This window comes from Enhydra lutris, unplaced genomic scaffold (genome assembly GCF_002288905.1).
Source record: "Enhydra lutris kenyoni isolate GAN:26980312 unplaced genomic scaffold, ASM228890v2 scaffoldscaffold9, whole genome shotgun sequence".
Lineage (NCBI taxonomy): Eukaryota > Metazoa > Chordata > Mammalia > Carnivora > Mustelidae > Enhydra > Enhydra lutris.
The window spans coordinates 23,218,636-23,236,746 of NW_019154093.1; the positions used below are offsets into that span (position 1 = coordinate 23,218,636).

Genomic DNA, 18,111 nt, shown 5'->3' on the forward strand with positions numbered 1-18,111 from the left:
TTTTAAGATTTTATTTATTTATTTGTCAGAGAGAGAGAGAGAGTGAGAGTGAGCACAGGCAGATAGAGTGGCAGGCAGAGGCAGAGGGAGAAGCAGGCTCACCGCCAAGCAAGGAGCCCGACGTGGGACTCGATCCCAGGACCCCAGGATCATGACCTGAGCCGAAGGCAGCCGCTTAACCAACTGAGCCACCCAGGCGTCCCTGTTTCCCCACTTCTACAGACAAGATGGACTTGACAGTGCTAGCCCGATGTCTGAAACGGTGTCCTCTGCCCCGTGGCCTGTGCACACAGGCAGACTGCCAGTCCTCTGTCCTGTCACCCCCTTGCACCCATCCTTCCTCTCTGCTATCAGAAAAGCGGGGAACTAAGCTTAAACTTTGCCCTCCATACTGATCACTGCACCTAACCACACTATAAATAATTAAACACATGGCTCTGTCTCATCCAGTTTCCTAATCAGTGATGTTGAATTTTTTTTTTCCAATTAAAAACAAAATTCCAGATAGCTAATATTTAGTACTGGTCCTGACGTTGTCTCGGGGTTCTTATCAAAAGCATGACTCTCTGGGGTCATTGGAGGCCAATGGCTGGCCACTTAGCCTTGACTTGCCTCTGAGACTACCCTGATGAGGCCTGGGCAGTCCTGTCACATGGGCGAGGACTTGTGTAATCATCCAACAGGGACTGGGGCCCACTCAGTGCCCCTTAGGGCCTCCTAAGAAAAAATCTATGAGCCAAGGACAAGGAGAGCTTTGTATCTCCTGGCCAGCTTTCTCCTCATGTACTGAAAAATGAAGACTCTATAATCAATCACTTCTCTCTTTACTTGGCCACCAGGAAACTCAATCAAATATTAGTTCAGTTATAATGAATACATGCGACCTTAAGACCGCTTTGTTTTCCATCTTTCCCTTTTGTTCTGTGCCTCCCAGAATGGCATGATTTTTTTTTATTAAAAAAAAATTTACTATACGTATAGGCTTCTTCAAACCCATTGCACAATGAGGTGAGGGTCTAACTAACGAAATACACCGTCAGCAAGTTAAGATGCCCTCGGTTTCTCTCCATTAGCAAGTCCTGTCAGTTTCATCTTTCACCTTCTCCTCGGCCCTCACACTAACCCGGGCTCCCATTATCTCTCACGTGCATTTCTCCGGCACCCCCTGACTGGATCCTCCCCACTTCCATTCCCATCCTCAGGCCTTTCCCCATATAGCGATCTTCAGGTGTAAATCTGACCACATTTCATTATATCTCTCTACCGTAGGAGTCAGGGGTCTGGCCTGCAAGTCACAGAAATGTACTCTGCTTTCCTAGTCTCACACACACACAGACACACACACACACAGACACACACACACACAGACACACACACACACACACACACACAAGAACATATTAAGAATGTGTTACAAGACCCCCAGAATCAACCACACCTGGAGCGCTGGGCCTGGACTTTTAGCATCAAAAGTCAGGCCTGGATGCTGCTGTCACTCTGGTTGCCTTGGGAACCGACACGCCTGACCCCAGGACTCCCCCAGTCCAGACAGGAGCACTGCCACTGGGCCACAGACCAGTTCTGCTGTCTCAATGACTTCAGGACCAAAGATCTCTGTGGGATGGTCCAATCAACCCAGCTGGGCCACTGCTTACTTATGCCTTGGCTGCCCGGGACAGAGAACAGACCTGGCCCCTCTGTCCTCCATAGAGGCATACGCTCCTATTAATAGCATACAAAATAGGGAATTCCACCTAGGAAGGACGGTTAGGAACCAGGCAGCCAAAAATGCAACAAATATCTACCATCCTTGCTTTATATCTCCACGATGTCCCACGGTACCCAGAATAAAATCCAGATTTCTCACCAAGGCATAGGAGACCCTGCCCCCCACCACCCCTGCTCATACCTGTCTTTCCAGTCTTGCCTCTTGTGATCTTCCCTCCCCCACCTCCCACCCGCTCCCAGGCCTGGCTCTGGTCATAGTGGCCTTGCAGATCCTTGAACTCACCAAGCTCTGTCCTGCCTCAGGGTCTTTGTATAGGATGGAGTCCTTTTGCCTGGAATGCCCTCCTCCTACCTTTGCCCATGGCTGGCTCTTTCCTGTCCTTCATTTCTCGGGTTAAATGGCATGTCCTCAGAGGCCTTTTCTGACCCACCTGTCTAAAGTAGGTCACTCCTTTATGGACTCTTTCGAAACACTTATCACAAGTTGGCATTACCACATTTATGTGTTGACTTGTTTTTTTGCCACTGAATAGACCTCAAATTGCATGCAGGCAGGGGCACCTGGGTGGCTCAGTAGGTTAAGTGTCCGCCTTTGGCTTAGGTCATGATCCCAGGGTCCTGGGATCGAGCCCTGCGTCAGGTTCCCTGCTCAGAGGAGAACCTAGTTCTCCCTCTCCCTCTGCCTACCTGTGCTCTCTCTGTCAAATACATAAATAAATCTTAAAAAAAAAAAGAAAAGAAAAGAAAAGAAATTGCATGCAGGCAGAGCCAGGCTGGCCTTGTTCTCTGCTGAACCACTCCCCAGCGTGTGGGGAGAGGGCTCTGCCCTGCAGGGCAACAAGTAGCCTGGGCGACACAACTCTCTTATGGGCCACGTCACAGTGCACGACCTGCTGTGCTCTAACAGATGTGAGGTGAGGCCTCCACCATGTCCGCTCTGGCCACAGGGACCCCCCGGGTGCTGGCAGCTCCCAAGAAGGTGGGGTAGTTGCGGAAGACACCCCGCCCAGGGTGGTTTCATGGGTGTGGGACCAGTGAATCACACAGGGGAAGGCCCTGTGCTTGGGGTTTAATGCTCTACATTAGCCATCTTGAAATCCTTAATCATTTTGTCTTGGAATTTACATTTTTTAAGGGAAGCCTCATGGGACAATGGAACCTGTTAAGGGACTTGGAGCCTTGGTCTTGCGGGATCCGGCCTCCCACAGCCTTCTTGCTCCCTGGGACATGTCCTCCACGGCCTGCTCTTCCACCCTCAGAGGCAGGGCTGGTCCCGCCTCCTTCCCGCTCCTTCCCAGTGACTGCCACCGCCTTCTCACCCCAGAGAGGACCTGGACACAGGCAAAGGAGAGGCTGGAGTGGTCGGGTGTGTGCCTCCGGCAGCCTTTCATGGCAGGGCATGGAAATGGCCATCTCCATCCTGGGCTAATGGTGCCATGGGGCAGTGTGTCAGGTGACTGAGGGAAAGTGGTGGGAGAAGCCTCTTGCCCCCCGCCCAGCAAGGAGCCTAAGCATTCCTGAATGGCAGCTGTGATACCCTGTGGGTGGTGGGCACGTCGGGAGGGTAAATGTCTAGTTCTGTTTCTCATGATACGCTGACTGGGGCATTGTGCATTGGCCTGCTGGCTGGAGGGAGAGGAAAGCTGGTAGTCGGTGACCGTAGTCACACAGGCACTTATGTACTTTTAGGCTTCCTGGCTGACTATGAAGGACTGCATTTGCCCTATGACTATCCCTATGTCTGTGAGAGTCTGACATTAAATGGTACCTAGAAAATACCATGCCAGTGCAAGAGAGAGGCCACAGAAGCAAATCTTCTTATTTTCATATATTTAACGGCAATTCCCCCCACCCGCTCCACTTTTGAACATTTTCAGTTTGCACCGAGCCAGCAAATCATGTAGCCAGTCTTGGGCCTACCCCTCATTCCCCTTTGTGGCATCCACTTCGCTGCCTGTCCCACTTCCTAACTCAGAGACAAGATAGCTGATAACAACAGCCTACATTTATTGAGTACCTGCTATGGGCCAAGCACCACTTTAAGGCCTTATCTGTACTCCCTTATCCGTACTACCTATAATCCTTATAACAATCCTATAAGGTAAGTATTATTATTATGTCCATTTTTGAATGAGGAAACAGGGGCTTTGAATGAGGAGAACTCTGAATTGAGCGTCTAGAAGCCAGAGTACTAATTTTAATTCCACACTTGACCTGCTGTGTGACCTGAAGCAAGTCTGTAAACAAGGAGAAAAATGGCGTACCTTGCAGTATTCTAATCTCATCACCTGAGAAGACAGATCTGTGCCTACCTTATAAACTGCCTGGGAGGGACCCTCACTATTTGAATTACCACCTAGTAGCTGCAGGTGGTCCACTGAGACCCCCTGATAAAATCCCCTCCTTGTGGAGAGGAGTAAACTGGCTCCAGCCTCTGCTAAGTCAGGCTCTGTAGGCGTCTGTCCCCTCACTGTGGCCTGGCTCCGTCTTCGAGGGAAAAGGAAAGTACCAGAAGTGAGAGAGCATCCAGAGTGAAGACGGTAATGACGAACCAAGGCTCTGTGTAGAGGACTGGTTGTTGATGATTCCATTCCTGTTTTCAGGCAACAGGCCACTGGTGCTAAATTTTGGAAGTTGTACCTGACCTTCATTTCTTTTCAAACTTGACCAGTTCAAGAGACTGATTGAAGACTTTTGCTCCATGGCAGACTTCCTCATCATCTACATCGAGGAAGCGCACGCATCAGGTACTGAGAGACTCCTTGCCTCTGCCTCTGCCTACCTTCTCTTCCCTGCCTCACTTCCCCAGGCCCAGGCTCAAGGTTGGGGAGTGGGGAGGAAGAGGAATGAGGGCAAGAGCCACTCCTCACGGAGTACCTGCTTCTTTCAGTCCCTGCTGCCTTTACCCACCACTTGGTAACTTCACAGTCTGTGCTTTCCACCGGCACACAGAGCAGAAAACCTGGAGGTGGCTCGGTTGGTGGGCTTCCTCTCGGGTCATGATCTTGGGGTCCAGGGATTGGGCCCGGCGTCCGACTTCCTGCTCACTGAGAAGTCTGCTTCTCTCTCTGCTCTCTCTCTCTCTCTCTTCTTCCCTCTCTCTCTACCTCTCTCCCCCGGCTCCTTCTCTCTCTCTCAAATAAATAAAATTTAAAAAAAAAACAAAAACCTGGAGGGACGGGTCCAGTGGAAATCAAGGAGGAGGAGCTAGTAGGAGGAATTTAGACCTGAAACGTCACAAGGGAAATGCCCACTCCATAGCTACGTGTGCGACCCCTCCTAAGACTCTCCAGACTCAAAGGGACACTATGGTTCCTCTCCGTCGATGGTTCCCAAGCATTAGAGAGCATCAGAAGCACCTGGAAGGCTTGTTAAAACAGACTGCTGGACCCCGCCATCCCAGAGTTCATCAGTGAAATCTGGGATGGGGCCTGAGAATTCACATTTCTGACAAGCTCCGGGTGATGCTGACGCTGCTGGTCTGGGGGCCACACTTGGAGACCCACTGCCCCAAGCTGGCTTTCATCCGGGGCAGGTATTCTTTCTTCACCCCGACAGGTGGTCACACATTTTCATTACTTCACGGGACATCTTATTCCTTTGCTGGAGAGTTCCATTCAGAAGAGTGCTCTCTGAAACTCCTACACCTTGTGGGTTAAGCCCATTGAACTTTACCAAATGGTCCACCGATCCCACAAAGCCTAGGGCCTGGGGCCCAAATCAGGTTCCCACACGCCACCTGTTTCTCCAGGTAAGTTATGGGGAGGCATGAGGCATGGTGGGAAGGACATGAACTTCAGAGTTTCAGACCTGATTATGGGTCCTAGCTCTACCACGTGACCTTGGGGAACTCACCTTCCATGCCCACTTTTGCAACAGTGACATGGGATGACAAGACCAACCTCATAGGGTCACTCATTTGACAATATTTAAGGAGCACTTGTGCTGGTCCTGGGGATATTGAAACAAAAGATAGACATAGTTCTTGCCTCTCAGGAACTCACAGTTAAGGTTGGGGAAGCAAGTCACTGCTCCTCTCCTGCCCTCCATGTCCTCAGATGCAGGATGAGGGGCAGAATCCCAGTTTAGCCTCCCCTAGGAGGTCCTTGTGAAGCTAACAGTTGCACAAGACTGACTGCCTAAACATGACACAAAGGTAAGCTGGCGTTGTTGTCATCTACAAAGTTCCGATGTCTTGGGGCAGGTGGTAGTTACTTTACACTGTGGCCAGGCACTTGTATCTTGATGTGAATTTGTCCCGAGAGCTGGCTTCTCTAGGAGGAAGTTTCCTGAGCGGAGCACGTTGAAGCACCAAGGAGGTGGGGCCATTTCCGCTGATAGACTTTTCCAACTTCCCTTACCTTGGGAAGCAGCTATTACTGTAAACACAGGCCACGTGGCTTCCGAAGGATCCCATGACCACATTAGCTGGGTCCAGGCTCCCCAGAAATGGGGCAAGTGGAAGGGCAAGGCCAGTAGCACTTTATGGTTATTTTTTTCAGCCCATTAACATGAGTACCACTTCCTGTAAGAAGGCAGAAGGGCACCTTGGCAACGAGGCCATTTGAAATCCCCTTCCAATTAACATTAACAAGCAGCCTTAAATGGGTCTGATTTGGGGCCTCTCCAGAGCAAAGTAGCAGAATACCTGTGGCATAGAATAAAAACTGGGTTCTTTCCTACCTGTCTGTTATTTGGGGGAGTCAGGCAAGATAAACCTGTATTTTTTAAGCAGCTTCTGTGAAACAGGCCGAGTACTAGGAATTCTAAACAAGTTACCTCACAGTCATCTGCAACGCTGGTCCTATTAATCCCATAACAGATGGGGAAACAGTTAACAGAGGCTTCAAGAGCTTGCCCCCTAACACATAGCTGCGTGTGTCAGGGAAGGCTTCCTGGAGGAGAGGGGTTTAGAGCTGTGGTTCTGAACGGAGGGTGATTTTTGTCCCCCAGGGTTACATCTGGCAACGCTTTGAGATGTTTTTGGTTGTCAAAAACAAATTGAAGGGAGGGCGGGGTGCTTAGTGAGGCCAAAGACACTGCTCAATGTCCTGTTACACACGGGATGGTGGCCCTGCCACAAACGTCAACAGTAGCAGCGTTGAGGCCCGAGTTAGAGCTGAGGCTTGAAAGGACAGGTAGGATCTCAAATAAGGAAAAGATGGTAAGGAGACAGGGAAGAGGGGGTCAGCCTCATTTGAGGAAGTCGCTTCAGCGAGATGCGGAAGGACCAGCGGCCGTGACTAGAAGAGCAGGTGGGGAGAGATCATCGGCATCGTGACATGTTTGCTAAGGAGCTGGTCCTGTCATTGGTTTTCAAGCAGAGAAAAAAATCTGATTAAAGTTTGTGTTCATAATGTTGTCAGAGATTTTTGGATGATGAGTTAGAGGGTAGCAAGATCAGGAGGTAGGAATACTCCTTAGGGGTTGAAAGGAAGGGTGTTTGTCAGGCTAACAGTTGTCCTTGGCTGTGAGCTCACCCTGAGGGGCAGGTGTCATGAGGCTGTCTGTAGAGCTAATGGCAGCCATAGTGGCCAAAGTCGTAGGAGAGAGAAGCTCCTGTTCTCACACTGTAGGTGGAGACAGCCCCGTGAGGAAGAGGGTGGAAGCGAGAGGCAGCTCGGGGGTGGTGGGTCTAGGAATCCCAGGTGTTTCACCCACCAGTTGAACAGAGGCGGGAGGTGTGCAGGGCAGACAGGCCAGGTCACTGGGGAGCTTGGGATTTCTCCTGCAGATGACAGGGAGCAGGAGAGTGACATGGTCAGATTGGCCCTTTGGAAAGAACATTCTGGTGGAGAATAATTAGAAGAGGGAGATTGTCTAGACTAGTAGTTCGTAGACTTCCGGTGTGTTGTTAGAATCATCTGGAAGCCTGTTAAGACAGATTGGTGGGCCCCATTTCTTGTCAGTCTAGAGTCAGGCCCAAGAATTACCAACAAACCCCCGGTGATGCCAGCACTGCTGGCACCAGCTAGATCCTCAGTGATAACCTGGACAGATAAATCAGAATCTGCCTTTAACCGTTCAAATACACATTCCAGTTCAAGAAGCATGGGACCAGTCGACTCTCCCATGCTGAAGAGCTGAGAGTCAGGAGTCCTGGATTTCCGTGTTGGATTAGTCAGTAACTCCCTATGTGAGCTCGTGCCTTCACTCATAGTAGGAAACTGGGCCCAATCGAGCTAAGGGCTCCTCTATCTGGGGCCCTCAGTTAAAGGTGGTGGGGATGGGAGTTTTTAATGGACAGGAAATAGTGCCCTGCCAGTGAGGCTCACTGCCTATCTCTTCTTTTGCAGATGGCTGGGCTTTTAAGAACAACGTGAACATCAGGACTCACCGGAATCTCCAGGACCGCCTGAGGGCTGCCCGCTTGCTGCTGGACAGGAGCCCCCAGTGCCCTGTGGTGGTGGACACAATGGAGAACCAGAGCAGCCAGTGCTACGCAGCGCTGCCTGAGCGGCTCTACGTGCTCTGGGAGGGCAGGATCCTCTACAAGGTGACCAGGGCTATGGGGCCCAGGATGGGGATGGGCAGAAAGGGCTTTGTAGCAGGCAGACCTGCATTCATGTCACTTCCTGGCCACGTACCAGCCATGTGGCCAGCGCCAAGTCCTCGTCTCTCGTGGAGTTTCAGTTTCCTCTTCTGCAAAAGGGAGGTACCCTCACCTCACAGGAGGTGAAATAATGCACAGGAAAGTCCAGAGCATTTGGGCTGGAGCTGCAGCCTCTTGTTGCCTTCGAACCCAGAAGACTGGCCCAGCCCTAGCTCAGCTTGGAGCTGAACAAGAGAAGGTTGTTTCCATTTCATAAACAATGCTAGAGAAGGACACTGACTTGCCCAAGGTCACACCACACTAGGCTCTGATTCCAATTCTAAGTCCTTTGGATGGGGTGGGCCAGGGGTGGGAGGGTCTGAAGCCACTCATCTCTGAGGCCTGAACCTGGAGGGGGTGGTAGGAGTGGGAGCAGAGCAAACCCTACGGGCAGCAGCTGGAGATGCTGAAGCAGGGATTCGAGGCAGGAGCCGAGTCCCGGCTCACTTTCTGGTGATTGTGCCCCTCTTAGGGCTTCCAGCCTGGCCAGGGTGGGGGACAGAAGCACAGCCTCTGGCCACTTGGGCACCGTTGGCCACCCCTAAGACGGCAGGAACTGTTTCATAGCTGCAGAAAGGATTTCAAACCGTGGCCCCACACGGCTGCTCCTTGCCCACGGGTCAAGCTGACCCTACTGTGGCAGGGAAATGGGCAACAACTTGCAGATGAATTTCCGAGGTGCCAAGGGTCACAGCACAAGGATTCAGGTCCTTCTTCCTTTCTTCTCCCCAGAGACATGGCTCTAAGGTGGCATGGTGGAGCCCAGCAGGGCTAGGCCCCGAGCCAGTACTGGCAACACAGGAATGAATTGCGAATGGCCCACCCCTTACTTTGAGTGCTCCGGTGTCCCCAGTACTAGGAGACTCCAGAGCAGGGATTGGCAAACATTTTCTGCGAAGGGCCTGGTTGTAAATATTTTTGACTTTGTGGGCCAAATCATCTCCGGTCACAATTCAATCCTGCTGCTGTGGCACAAAATCAGTGTAGACGAGACATCAATGAGTGTGAAGCATCAGGACAGACTTGGCTCTCAGATTGGAAATTTCCTGACCCCTGAGGAAGGGTAGGCTCTTTAGAGGTGGGGACAACTGCGTGGGCCTCAAGGCTAGGAAGCCAGCCGCGTGAGCGGGGTGAGTGAAAAGCATGGCAAATACAGGGAAGAAGGTGGGCAAAGGCACGGAGGCAGGTTATGGCAGGGTGTGAATGGAGAATTGTCACCATGTCCCCAGTGGTGACAGGAGTCTCATTCTGGACCAAGGAGTTCAGCGTGCCTCTTAGGACAAAGGAGAGCCACTGACGAGTTTTGAGCAGGAGGGAGGCATGATTGGATCTTATTTTTTTTTTATTTTTTTAAAGATTTATTTATTTAGTAGAGAGAGTGTGTGCATGTGAGTGGAGGGAGGGGCAGAGGGAGAGACGCCCAAGCAGACTCCCTGCTGAGCATGGAGCCCGATGAGGGGCTCCATCCCAGGATCCCGAGATCATGACCTGGGCCAAAATCAAGAGTCAGAAGCTCAACTGACTGAGCACCCCAGGTGCCTCTGGATCTGTATTTTAGAAAGATCACTGGCTCCTGCGTGATGCATGGACTGAAGGGAGCAGGGATTGAGGACTGGGAAAAGTCAGGAGGTGGGATGGCTGTTCAAGTAGGAGACGAAGAGGGCTGAACTAGGGCATTGGGACTGGAGAGGCAGAGGTGGGTCTGATTTAGGACGGGTGGTGCTTGCTGGGAGGCGTAGAGAAGATAAGGCCTGTCTGAAAGTCTAATTATGGAAGATAATTATTTGTACAGACCCCTTTCTCCTCTTGGAACTATTCACTTCACCCCCTCTGGTCTTCCTTGTACTTCTCGGTCCAGTCTGCCCATTAAATATTGGCACCATTCCACACCCTCTCCCTGGGTGACCTCATCCACCTGAGGGTTGTCTCTGCCATTGAGGACACCATCCTGACAAGTCCCACGTAGCCATTACCAGCCCTGTCCTCTCAACACAGCTCCAGACCCACCGATTCCTGCAGGCTGGAAACCCGGGAACACTGATTCATTTCTCTTGCAGGGGAAATCGGGCCCTTGGAACTACCATCCAGAGGAAGTTCGTGCTGTTCTGGAAAAGCTCCACATCAAGTCTGGAAAGATCCCCCAGTGCTAGGTGATCAACAGGAGGGCTCCTCAAGTTCTGGGGTCTCCTCCCAGCCTTGGTGGTTTTCACCTCTGGACTCATGCTGGTCAGACTGGTCTCATCTAACCAAACAATTGTAATCAGAAGACAAAGCAGCAAGTAAGCAGAATGTTAAAATACCATACAACTCAACGCTGTCCCCACGGAGACCACATTCATCGCGTGACATCCCCACGTGAGAGAGGCTCCGCTCCGTGGGCAGCCTACCGAGGCGTGGCATCTCTCTCTAGCCACTCTGACACCAAGTGGTCAGATACGGCGGTCCTTATGTGAGGCAGACTCATTTTCCCCAGTTTACCATTTATGGACTTGATCATCTCAGACACTAAATTGGCTTTTAGAACCAAGCACGGGGAGAGCATGCTGGTTGTTTAGAGAGAGAGAGAGAGAGATGAGGAATTGAAAGCCGTTGTTCTTTTAGGCAGAAGCTCACACTGGAAATGGTTTCTCTGATGTCTTTGCAAGTCTCCTAACGGTCATTTGTGTTCGATTACATCAGACTAATGGATTGCCATTGCTATTCATCTGTTTTAACTCTGCTTCTTTTCATATTTGTCTATGACGGCCACAGCCTAAAGTACACACAGCTGTGACTTGATTTGAAAGAAAATATTTTAAGAGGCAGCAAGCTAATACAGAGTGATTAAACTATCTCAGGCCGTTTGAGATGGCTTCGGTGTGATTCTTACATTTTCTTTTCCAGTTTGTGTCAGCCTGTTTTATCTTGCATTATAGCCCAGTGTAATCTGATCAGCAAAAATACCATATGCTTGGAAGCGCCTCATTTGGTGGGAAGAACATTCCTTCTCCGTGGGTTACATATTAAATGTCCCTTTGTCTTGTGAACTCCTGCTAAAGAATGTTTCACACTGGACTCAAACTACCTTCACAACACGACATAAAAGAATGGACTTGGGAGACATTTTTCTACCAAGAAAACACATTCTCCTTGGCTTGGCCATCGTTGCTACAATGTGAACACTATTAACGCCGCTGTTTTATTCTTTTTTTTTTTTTAAGATTTTATTCATTTATTTGACAGAGAGAGATCACAAGCAGGCAGAGAAGCAGGCGGGGGGGTGGGGAAGCAGGCTCCCCGCCGAGCAGAGAGCCCGATGTGGGGCTCAATCCCAGGACCCCGAGATCATGACCCGAGCCAAAGGCAGAGGCCCAACCCACTGGGCCACCCAGGTGCCCCTATTTTATTCTTTTAAAAAAACTTACATTAATCATCTACCAGGCACCCATGTTCAGATATGTTAAGTCCTCTAGTCTTTGTATATTTCAAAGAGCAGATTGTTACCCCCATTTTAAAGATGGGAAGTCAAGGCTCAGAGTTGAGGAATTTGTGGAAGGGCTTAGATCTAGTAAGTAACAAGCCAAGATTCAAAGCCCATCTCTAACTTCAGCTAGCTGTGGGACTTTGGCTAAGCTGCCTTGGTATCTTGAACTATAAAATGAGTTACTAGTAATGCCTTCTGCCTAGAGGATTTGTAAGTAAAACACTCAGAACTGTGCCTGCCTTGGAGAAAATGCCACGGACAGGCTATTATTATTTTAAGTCGTTCCACAACTGCCTCCTTGGGCCCCCTTTTTAGGCAGTGGGAAATGGTAGGAAGGTAGGACAGTAGGGACAGTGAATCAAAATTCTTCATCCTGGGGGCACCTGTGTGGCTCAGTGGGTTAAAGCCTCTGCCTTCAGCTCGGGTCATGATCCCAGAGTCCTGGGATGGAGCCCTACATCAGGCTGTCTGCTCAGCAGGAAGCCTGCTTCCCTCTCTCTCTCTGCTTGCCTCTCTGCCTACTTGTGATCTCTGTCAAATAAATAAATAAAATATTTAAAAAAAAAATTCTTCATCCTGCCAAAGCAATGCATGCATGAGTTTAGGTGGGTACACGGAGAGCGAGGAGCTGGGCAGTGGGGCTGGAGCCCAGCCGAGCCCTGTCCTTCCTAAGCCCCGTTTCCATAAAAGGAGACAGCGGATAAGCCTGTGCTCCTCTGAATCACTCCTCAGATGGTCCCCCGATTCATGCCTATAAATGCAGAGAAAGCTCCCAGTTTTCAGTGAACAGTAGCTAGAGCTGAGTTTTCAGAATGGTGAAGTAGACCCCAAGCGTTCCAAGTCAATTCTCTTCGGTTTAATGCTTCAGACTGTCATTGGGCACCGATTCCTTACTGGGTACTGAGCAATGTCCAGGAGGACAAGGTCCCACTTAACCTCACGGGGGACTAGGCATCCGTGGCGATGACTGTAATTCAACGCGAGGAAGATGGGGGAGAGCTGAGATGAAGACTCACTGCTCAGGGAGTACAGATGGGAGGGCAATTGTGTGGGGCTGGGTGGGACTGGGAAAGTCTGGAGGAGGTGGTAGCATTTAGGCTGGGGCCAGACCTCCCACAACCTGCGATGGGAACCTGCAGAGCACGGGAAGGGAAAGGGACACTTGTGGGGTAACTCCGCATGGCAGAGGTGGCAAAGAACTGTGCACGGCACTCAGCAGGTTTGGACTCTCATTCTGCTAAACCGGCCACGGATGACTTCATTTCGAGTAAGTTCTGCCATGACATTCAGCAGGTGTGTTAACACATTTTCTAAGGCATGCGTAGATGTCCGCTGAAGAAGGATTCAGGATACCTGTTCTGCCATATAGATGACATCACTGAAAGTCTCAAGTAGTTTTTTCAAGAAGGGAACACGGTGGCACCTGGGTGGTGCAGTGGGTTAAGTATCCAGGCACAGGACGCGATCTCAGGGTCTTGCGTTCGAGCCCTATGTTGGGCTCCACACTCAATGGGGAGTCTGCTTGAGATTCTCTCTCTTCCTCTCCCTCCCCCTGCCCCTCCCCCTCCCCCAGCTCTCTGTCTCTCTCTCATAAATACATTAAAAAAAACAAAACAAAAAAACGGAAGGGCACATGGATGCTATACTCCGGGACATCTGACATGCTTGCCCCTGCCAGCCTGTCATCTGGAGCCCGCAGGATCCCTGGCTGGGATTCAGACTCTTGTATCTCAGCCTCTTTAGCTCAGAGATTCGCAGACATTGCTCCCCTGCGGTCCAGTAGTCATGAGAGGAGGAGAGTGAGGCCAGCCCGAGTGGTTGCTCCCAGCACTTGTTTTGCTTTTGGAGACCTGGAGACCTGTCAGATTCTTTCTTCAAATCTGAGATTCAATAACTTCACCAAGACCTAGTCCCAGTGTTGATTGTTCCTATATCAAAATTTCTGTAATACTGCTATATTCTGAAGATTTGTGTCCCCCCGGATTCATACCCTGAATAGTAAAGCTCAGCATGATAGCGTTAGGGTAGGACTGGGAGGAATGTTCAATGAGGGACCAGTTGGGAATGAGATTAATGCTGTTATAAAAGAGGCCTGAGAGAGCTAGCTTGCCCCCTTCCCCTGGGGGAGGATACAAGCAGTCTGCTGCCCCAGAAGACAGCCCTCACCCGACCTTGGTGACACCCTAATCTCAGCTTTTTGGCTCCAGAACCCTAAGAAATGTTTCTACTGTCTATAGGCCACCCAGTCTGTGGCATTTTTGTTACAGTGGCCTGAACAACTAAGGCAAATACAGTATCCTCTTCTGGTCTAAGATTCAATTCTTCTTCTTCTCTTAAATTTCAGGAACATTCTCTTCAGTTGCCTTGATCATCTTTCCCTTGTATTTCGTCCTACTCTCTAACTCAGGAAGTAGAATTTTGGGTGTCTTGTATACCCTGTTCTTCATAGCTGTTATCTTCTCTATAACTACTTTTTTTATTTTAAAAAAAATTTTAAAGACTGTATTTATTTGAGAGAGAGAGAGAGAACATTAGCAGGGTTAGGTGCAGAGGGAGAGGGAGAAGCAGACTCCCCACTGAGCAGAGAGCCCAACCTGGGACTTGATCTCAGGACCCTGAAATCATGTCCTAAGCTGAAGGCAGAAGCTTAACTGACTGAGCCAGCCAGGCGCCCCTCTGTAACTATTTTTAAAATCCGTTCTTTTCTATTTCATTTTGTAGTTTTTCTCAAGCTCTCTCCTCTGACCCGATTCTTCTTAAACTGGATTTTAATACTGCGCCAGTTTCTCAGCTCTCGCCTGTTCCCATTTGCCCACACTCCCCTCTGGATCTCAGGGAGCCAGAAGCCTGGAGGCCGCATTCTGATTAGGTTTTGCCACTGGAAAGCCCTGGTGGGAACTTAGAAGGTGGGCAGAAGTAAGAAGCCATTTTTTTTCCACTGCTGGCTGGAGAGATTGCTGGGGACCAGGTCCCGTGGCTGTGCTGCTGTCACCAGCCAAGGCAACGGGAGGCTTTTGCTCAGAGACAGCGACGTTGCCTCCACTGGTCAACAGGGAGTGTGGCTCATGGGTGCCAACTCAGGGTCACATCCCCTCTCCTATTTGTTTTCCTAGCCTCTTCAACATTTTGTAACAAACCCTCTTCATTAGTTCCCTCTCTGCTTTAAATAGAGATCTGGAGCCAATGTAGTTTTCCTAATTGAACGCTGACTGCTACAATTACCATCATTATCCCTTTGCTGCTTACATGGCTTTAGCTCCGAAACGGTTTGCTTTCTTGCTTCCGTTTCTTTTCTTAGCGCTGGCAGCTCACTGTTCATCTTCTGTGCCTTATAATTTTTTCTTTAAATCCTTGTAGCTCTTCTCTGAGCTCTTTTTAAGAGATAACCATGAGTCGCGATTCTTGTCTTCTTTCACTTCTCTTGCAACATATGTTGTGTATCCGCCTCATTTTTCTGTTTTTTTTTCCCCCTCCATTTCTTTCAGTCTCTGGTTACAGTTCCCTACAGTACAGCGGCTCCCAAACTTTGGCATGATCAAAATCACCCGGAGGGCTTGTTAAAATACAGATTCACGGGGGCACCTGGGTGGCTCAGAGGGTTAAAGCCTCTGCCTTCAGCTCAGGTCATGATCCTGGGATCGAGTCTCGCATCAGGCTCTCTGCTCAGCAGGGAGCCTGCTTCCTCCTCTCTCTCTGCCTGCCTCTCTGCCTACTTGCGATCTCTGTCAAATAAATAAATAAAATCTTTAAAAAAATACAGATTCACAGGTCCTAAGCCCAGCATTTCTTTCTTTTTTAAAGAGATTTTATTTATTTATTTGACAGGCAGAGATCACAAGTGGTCAGAGAGGCAGGCAGAGAGAGAGGGGGAAGCAGGCTCCCTGCTGAGCAGAGAGCCTGATGCGAGGCTTGATCCCAGGACCCTGGGATCATGACCTGAGCCGAAGGCAGAGGCTTAAGTCACTGAGCCACCCAGGCGCCCCTCTGATCACTCTTTAACAGGGCTTATTTTTTGCTGGGAACAGAGTGTAGAAGGATGAGGAGTCAGCTGGGGCAATCTGCAACTTTCATGTAGATTAGCTGTCTTAAATACCTTCGTATTAAGTTTATTACCTCCTTTGCAATGGGGCTGCTAGAAATCCCCTTCAGTCACACGCTCTCTGCTTCGATTGCCTTCTTACCACCTGCCGTGCAGAAGCTCTAACCCCCAATGTGACTGTGTTTAGAGAGAGGGCCTGGAGGTAGTGATTAAGGTTAGATGAAGTCAGGCTAGGCCACTGATACTAGAGGATCAGTGTCCATTTAAGTTAAAGACACCATAGAGGGGTGCCTGAGTGGCTCAGTTAAGTGTCTGATTTTGGCTCAGGTCATGATATTAGGGTCCTGGGATCAAGCCCTGGGTCAAGGTCCCTGTTCGGCAGGAAGTCTGCTTGTCCTTCTCCCTCTCCTCTGTTCCACCGATCCTGCTCACACTCTGTCTAATAAAATCTTTAAAAAAAGAAAAAAGGGACCTCAGAGAGCTCTCTGCCCCACTCTGTACAAAGAAGAGGTCATGTGAGCACATAGGGAGACAGTGCTCATCTCCAACTTAAGAAGAGAGGTCTCACAGGAAACCAACCACACTGGCACCCTGATCTTGGCCTTTCAGTTTCCAGAACTGTGAGAAAATAAATGTCTGCTGTTGAGGCACCCTAGCCTGTGTTATTGTTACAGCAGGCCGAGCTAAGATGCCCTCCAGCAGGCTTCCTCCAGCAGTCCCCTTTACTGTGTCTTCCTGTCTCTCCTTCAGCTCCATCTCCCCTGCGATTCTGAGTTAGTAACCTCTGGGGACATTCCCCCTCCTCTGAAGCTACCTGCAGGCTGAGAAAGCTTCAGTCTAATAAAAAAAAATTGTTTAAGTGGCCTTCATGTCTGTGACATGTTCAAGAAAGTCTCTAGTTTTGGGAGAGCATAGCAGTTCTCAGCTTCCTTTTCACCAAAATCCTGATGTCATAGGACTTAGTGAAAATCCTTTCTCGTTACAGATGAAATTCTTTTTTCTTTCTTTTTATAATTCTTTTGTTGTGAGTAGTGAGTCTTGAGAAAGGGGATGGAGTAAAAATCCCTTTACTCTACCATCTTTAACCAGAAGTATCCATCCTATATTTATATATGATTAATATCTCTTGATAAAGTACGATATTTAATGTCTATATATATGCTTTCTAATGTACAAATGCATAGTCATTTCCAGCTTCCTGCCCTGAAGAAGCATTGCTATCAATCTTTGTTCATTTGTCATTTATCTAATTATTGCATTAGAATATATTCTTAGAAATAGAATTTGTGTCCAAAGCTATGTGTATGCTTAAAACTGCATACTGCCACATGTTATTTTTTAGAAGGCTTGCTACAGCTACAAAAGTCTGTTGGAGCATCACCTAGAAGGTGAAGTCCCCAAAGGATGCCCCCCACAGAGTGGCATTCCTGAGACAGGGCTCCTAACAGCAATGTTTTTTAAAAAGTCTGTACAGGGACCCCTGGGAGGCTCAGTCAGTTAAGCATCTGCCTTTGGCTCAGGTCATGGTTCCGAGGTCCTGGGATGCAGCCCCACATGAACAGAGGGATGCTTCTCCCTCTCCAGCTCCCCCTGATTGTACACGCTCTCTCTCTCTGTCAAATAAATAAATAAAATCTTTTAAAAATAAAAATAAGAAGTCTGTGTAAATCTCTGTGAGAGATGTAAGAATTTTCATTTGTGTAGTATTTCTTTGCCCTGTTAGTACATGGTTAAAATGTCATTAGATTTTTACTTTTTCAAAAAAGTAATAACTTCGGGCACCTGAATGGCTCAGTCAGTTAAGCATCTGCCTCCAGCTCAGGTCAGGGTTTCAGGGTCCTGTCAGGCTCCCTACTTCTCCCTCTCCCTCTGCCCCTACACCCCCAACTTGTGCTCTCTCTCTCTCAAATAAAAAAATCTTAAAAAAAAACCCAAAAAACAAAAAAGTAAAAACTTGATACAAGGCACCGTGGTAGGCACTGGCCCACAGTAAGTGATCCAAAAATGTATATTTTATTAGCAAGCTTTAGTAAAAACTCCTCAAGGATAAATAGTATAAAGAGAGAACAATGTGTCAACATATTTTAACTGAAAATCTACTATGCGCCAGGCACCTGTTGTAAGGCCTGAGGTTACAGTCAGAAGCAAAAGCAACAAACAATTGCCTGCCCTTTGGGAATTTACCTTTTAGTGAGGGAAAGAGACAATAAACACAAAATACATGATAAAGAAGAACAAAAATGTGTTAGTAATAAGTAGGGCCATCTCTAAAAGGTTGTGGGAGCTGAA

At 49.0% G+C, this 18,111-nt stretch overlaps 1 protein-coding gene across 4 annotated transcripts in view; it reads left to right on the forward strand.

Annotated features, from left to right (window-relative positions):
- The window catches only part of LOC111143355 (iodothyronine deiodinase 1), a 14,847-nt gene extending 3,688 nt beyond the window's left edge, over positions 1-11,159 (forward strand). The window contains exons 2-4 of one of the 4 annotated variants that reach the window (XM_022497044.1): positions 4,332-4,475; positions 8,025-8,224; positions 10,378-10,882. In XM_022497044.1, coding sequence (XP_022352752.1) covers positions 4,332-4,475; positions 8,025-8,224; positions 10,378-10,470 — 437 coding nt within the window. In that variant the 3' untranslated portion in view covers positions 10,471-10,882. The other 3 variants (XM_022497046.1, XM_022497047.1, XM_022497045.1) reach the window with 3 other exon arrangements.
- Positions 11,160-18,111: the final 6,952 nt, after the last annotated feature.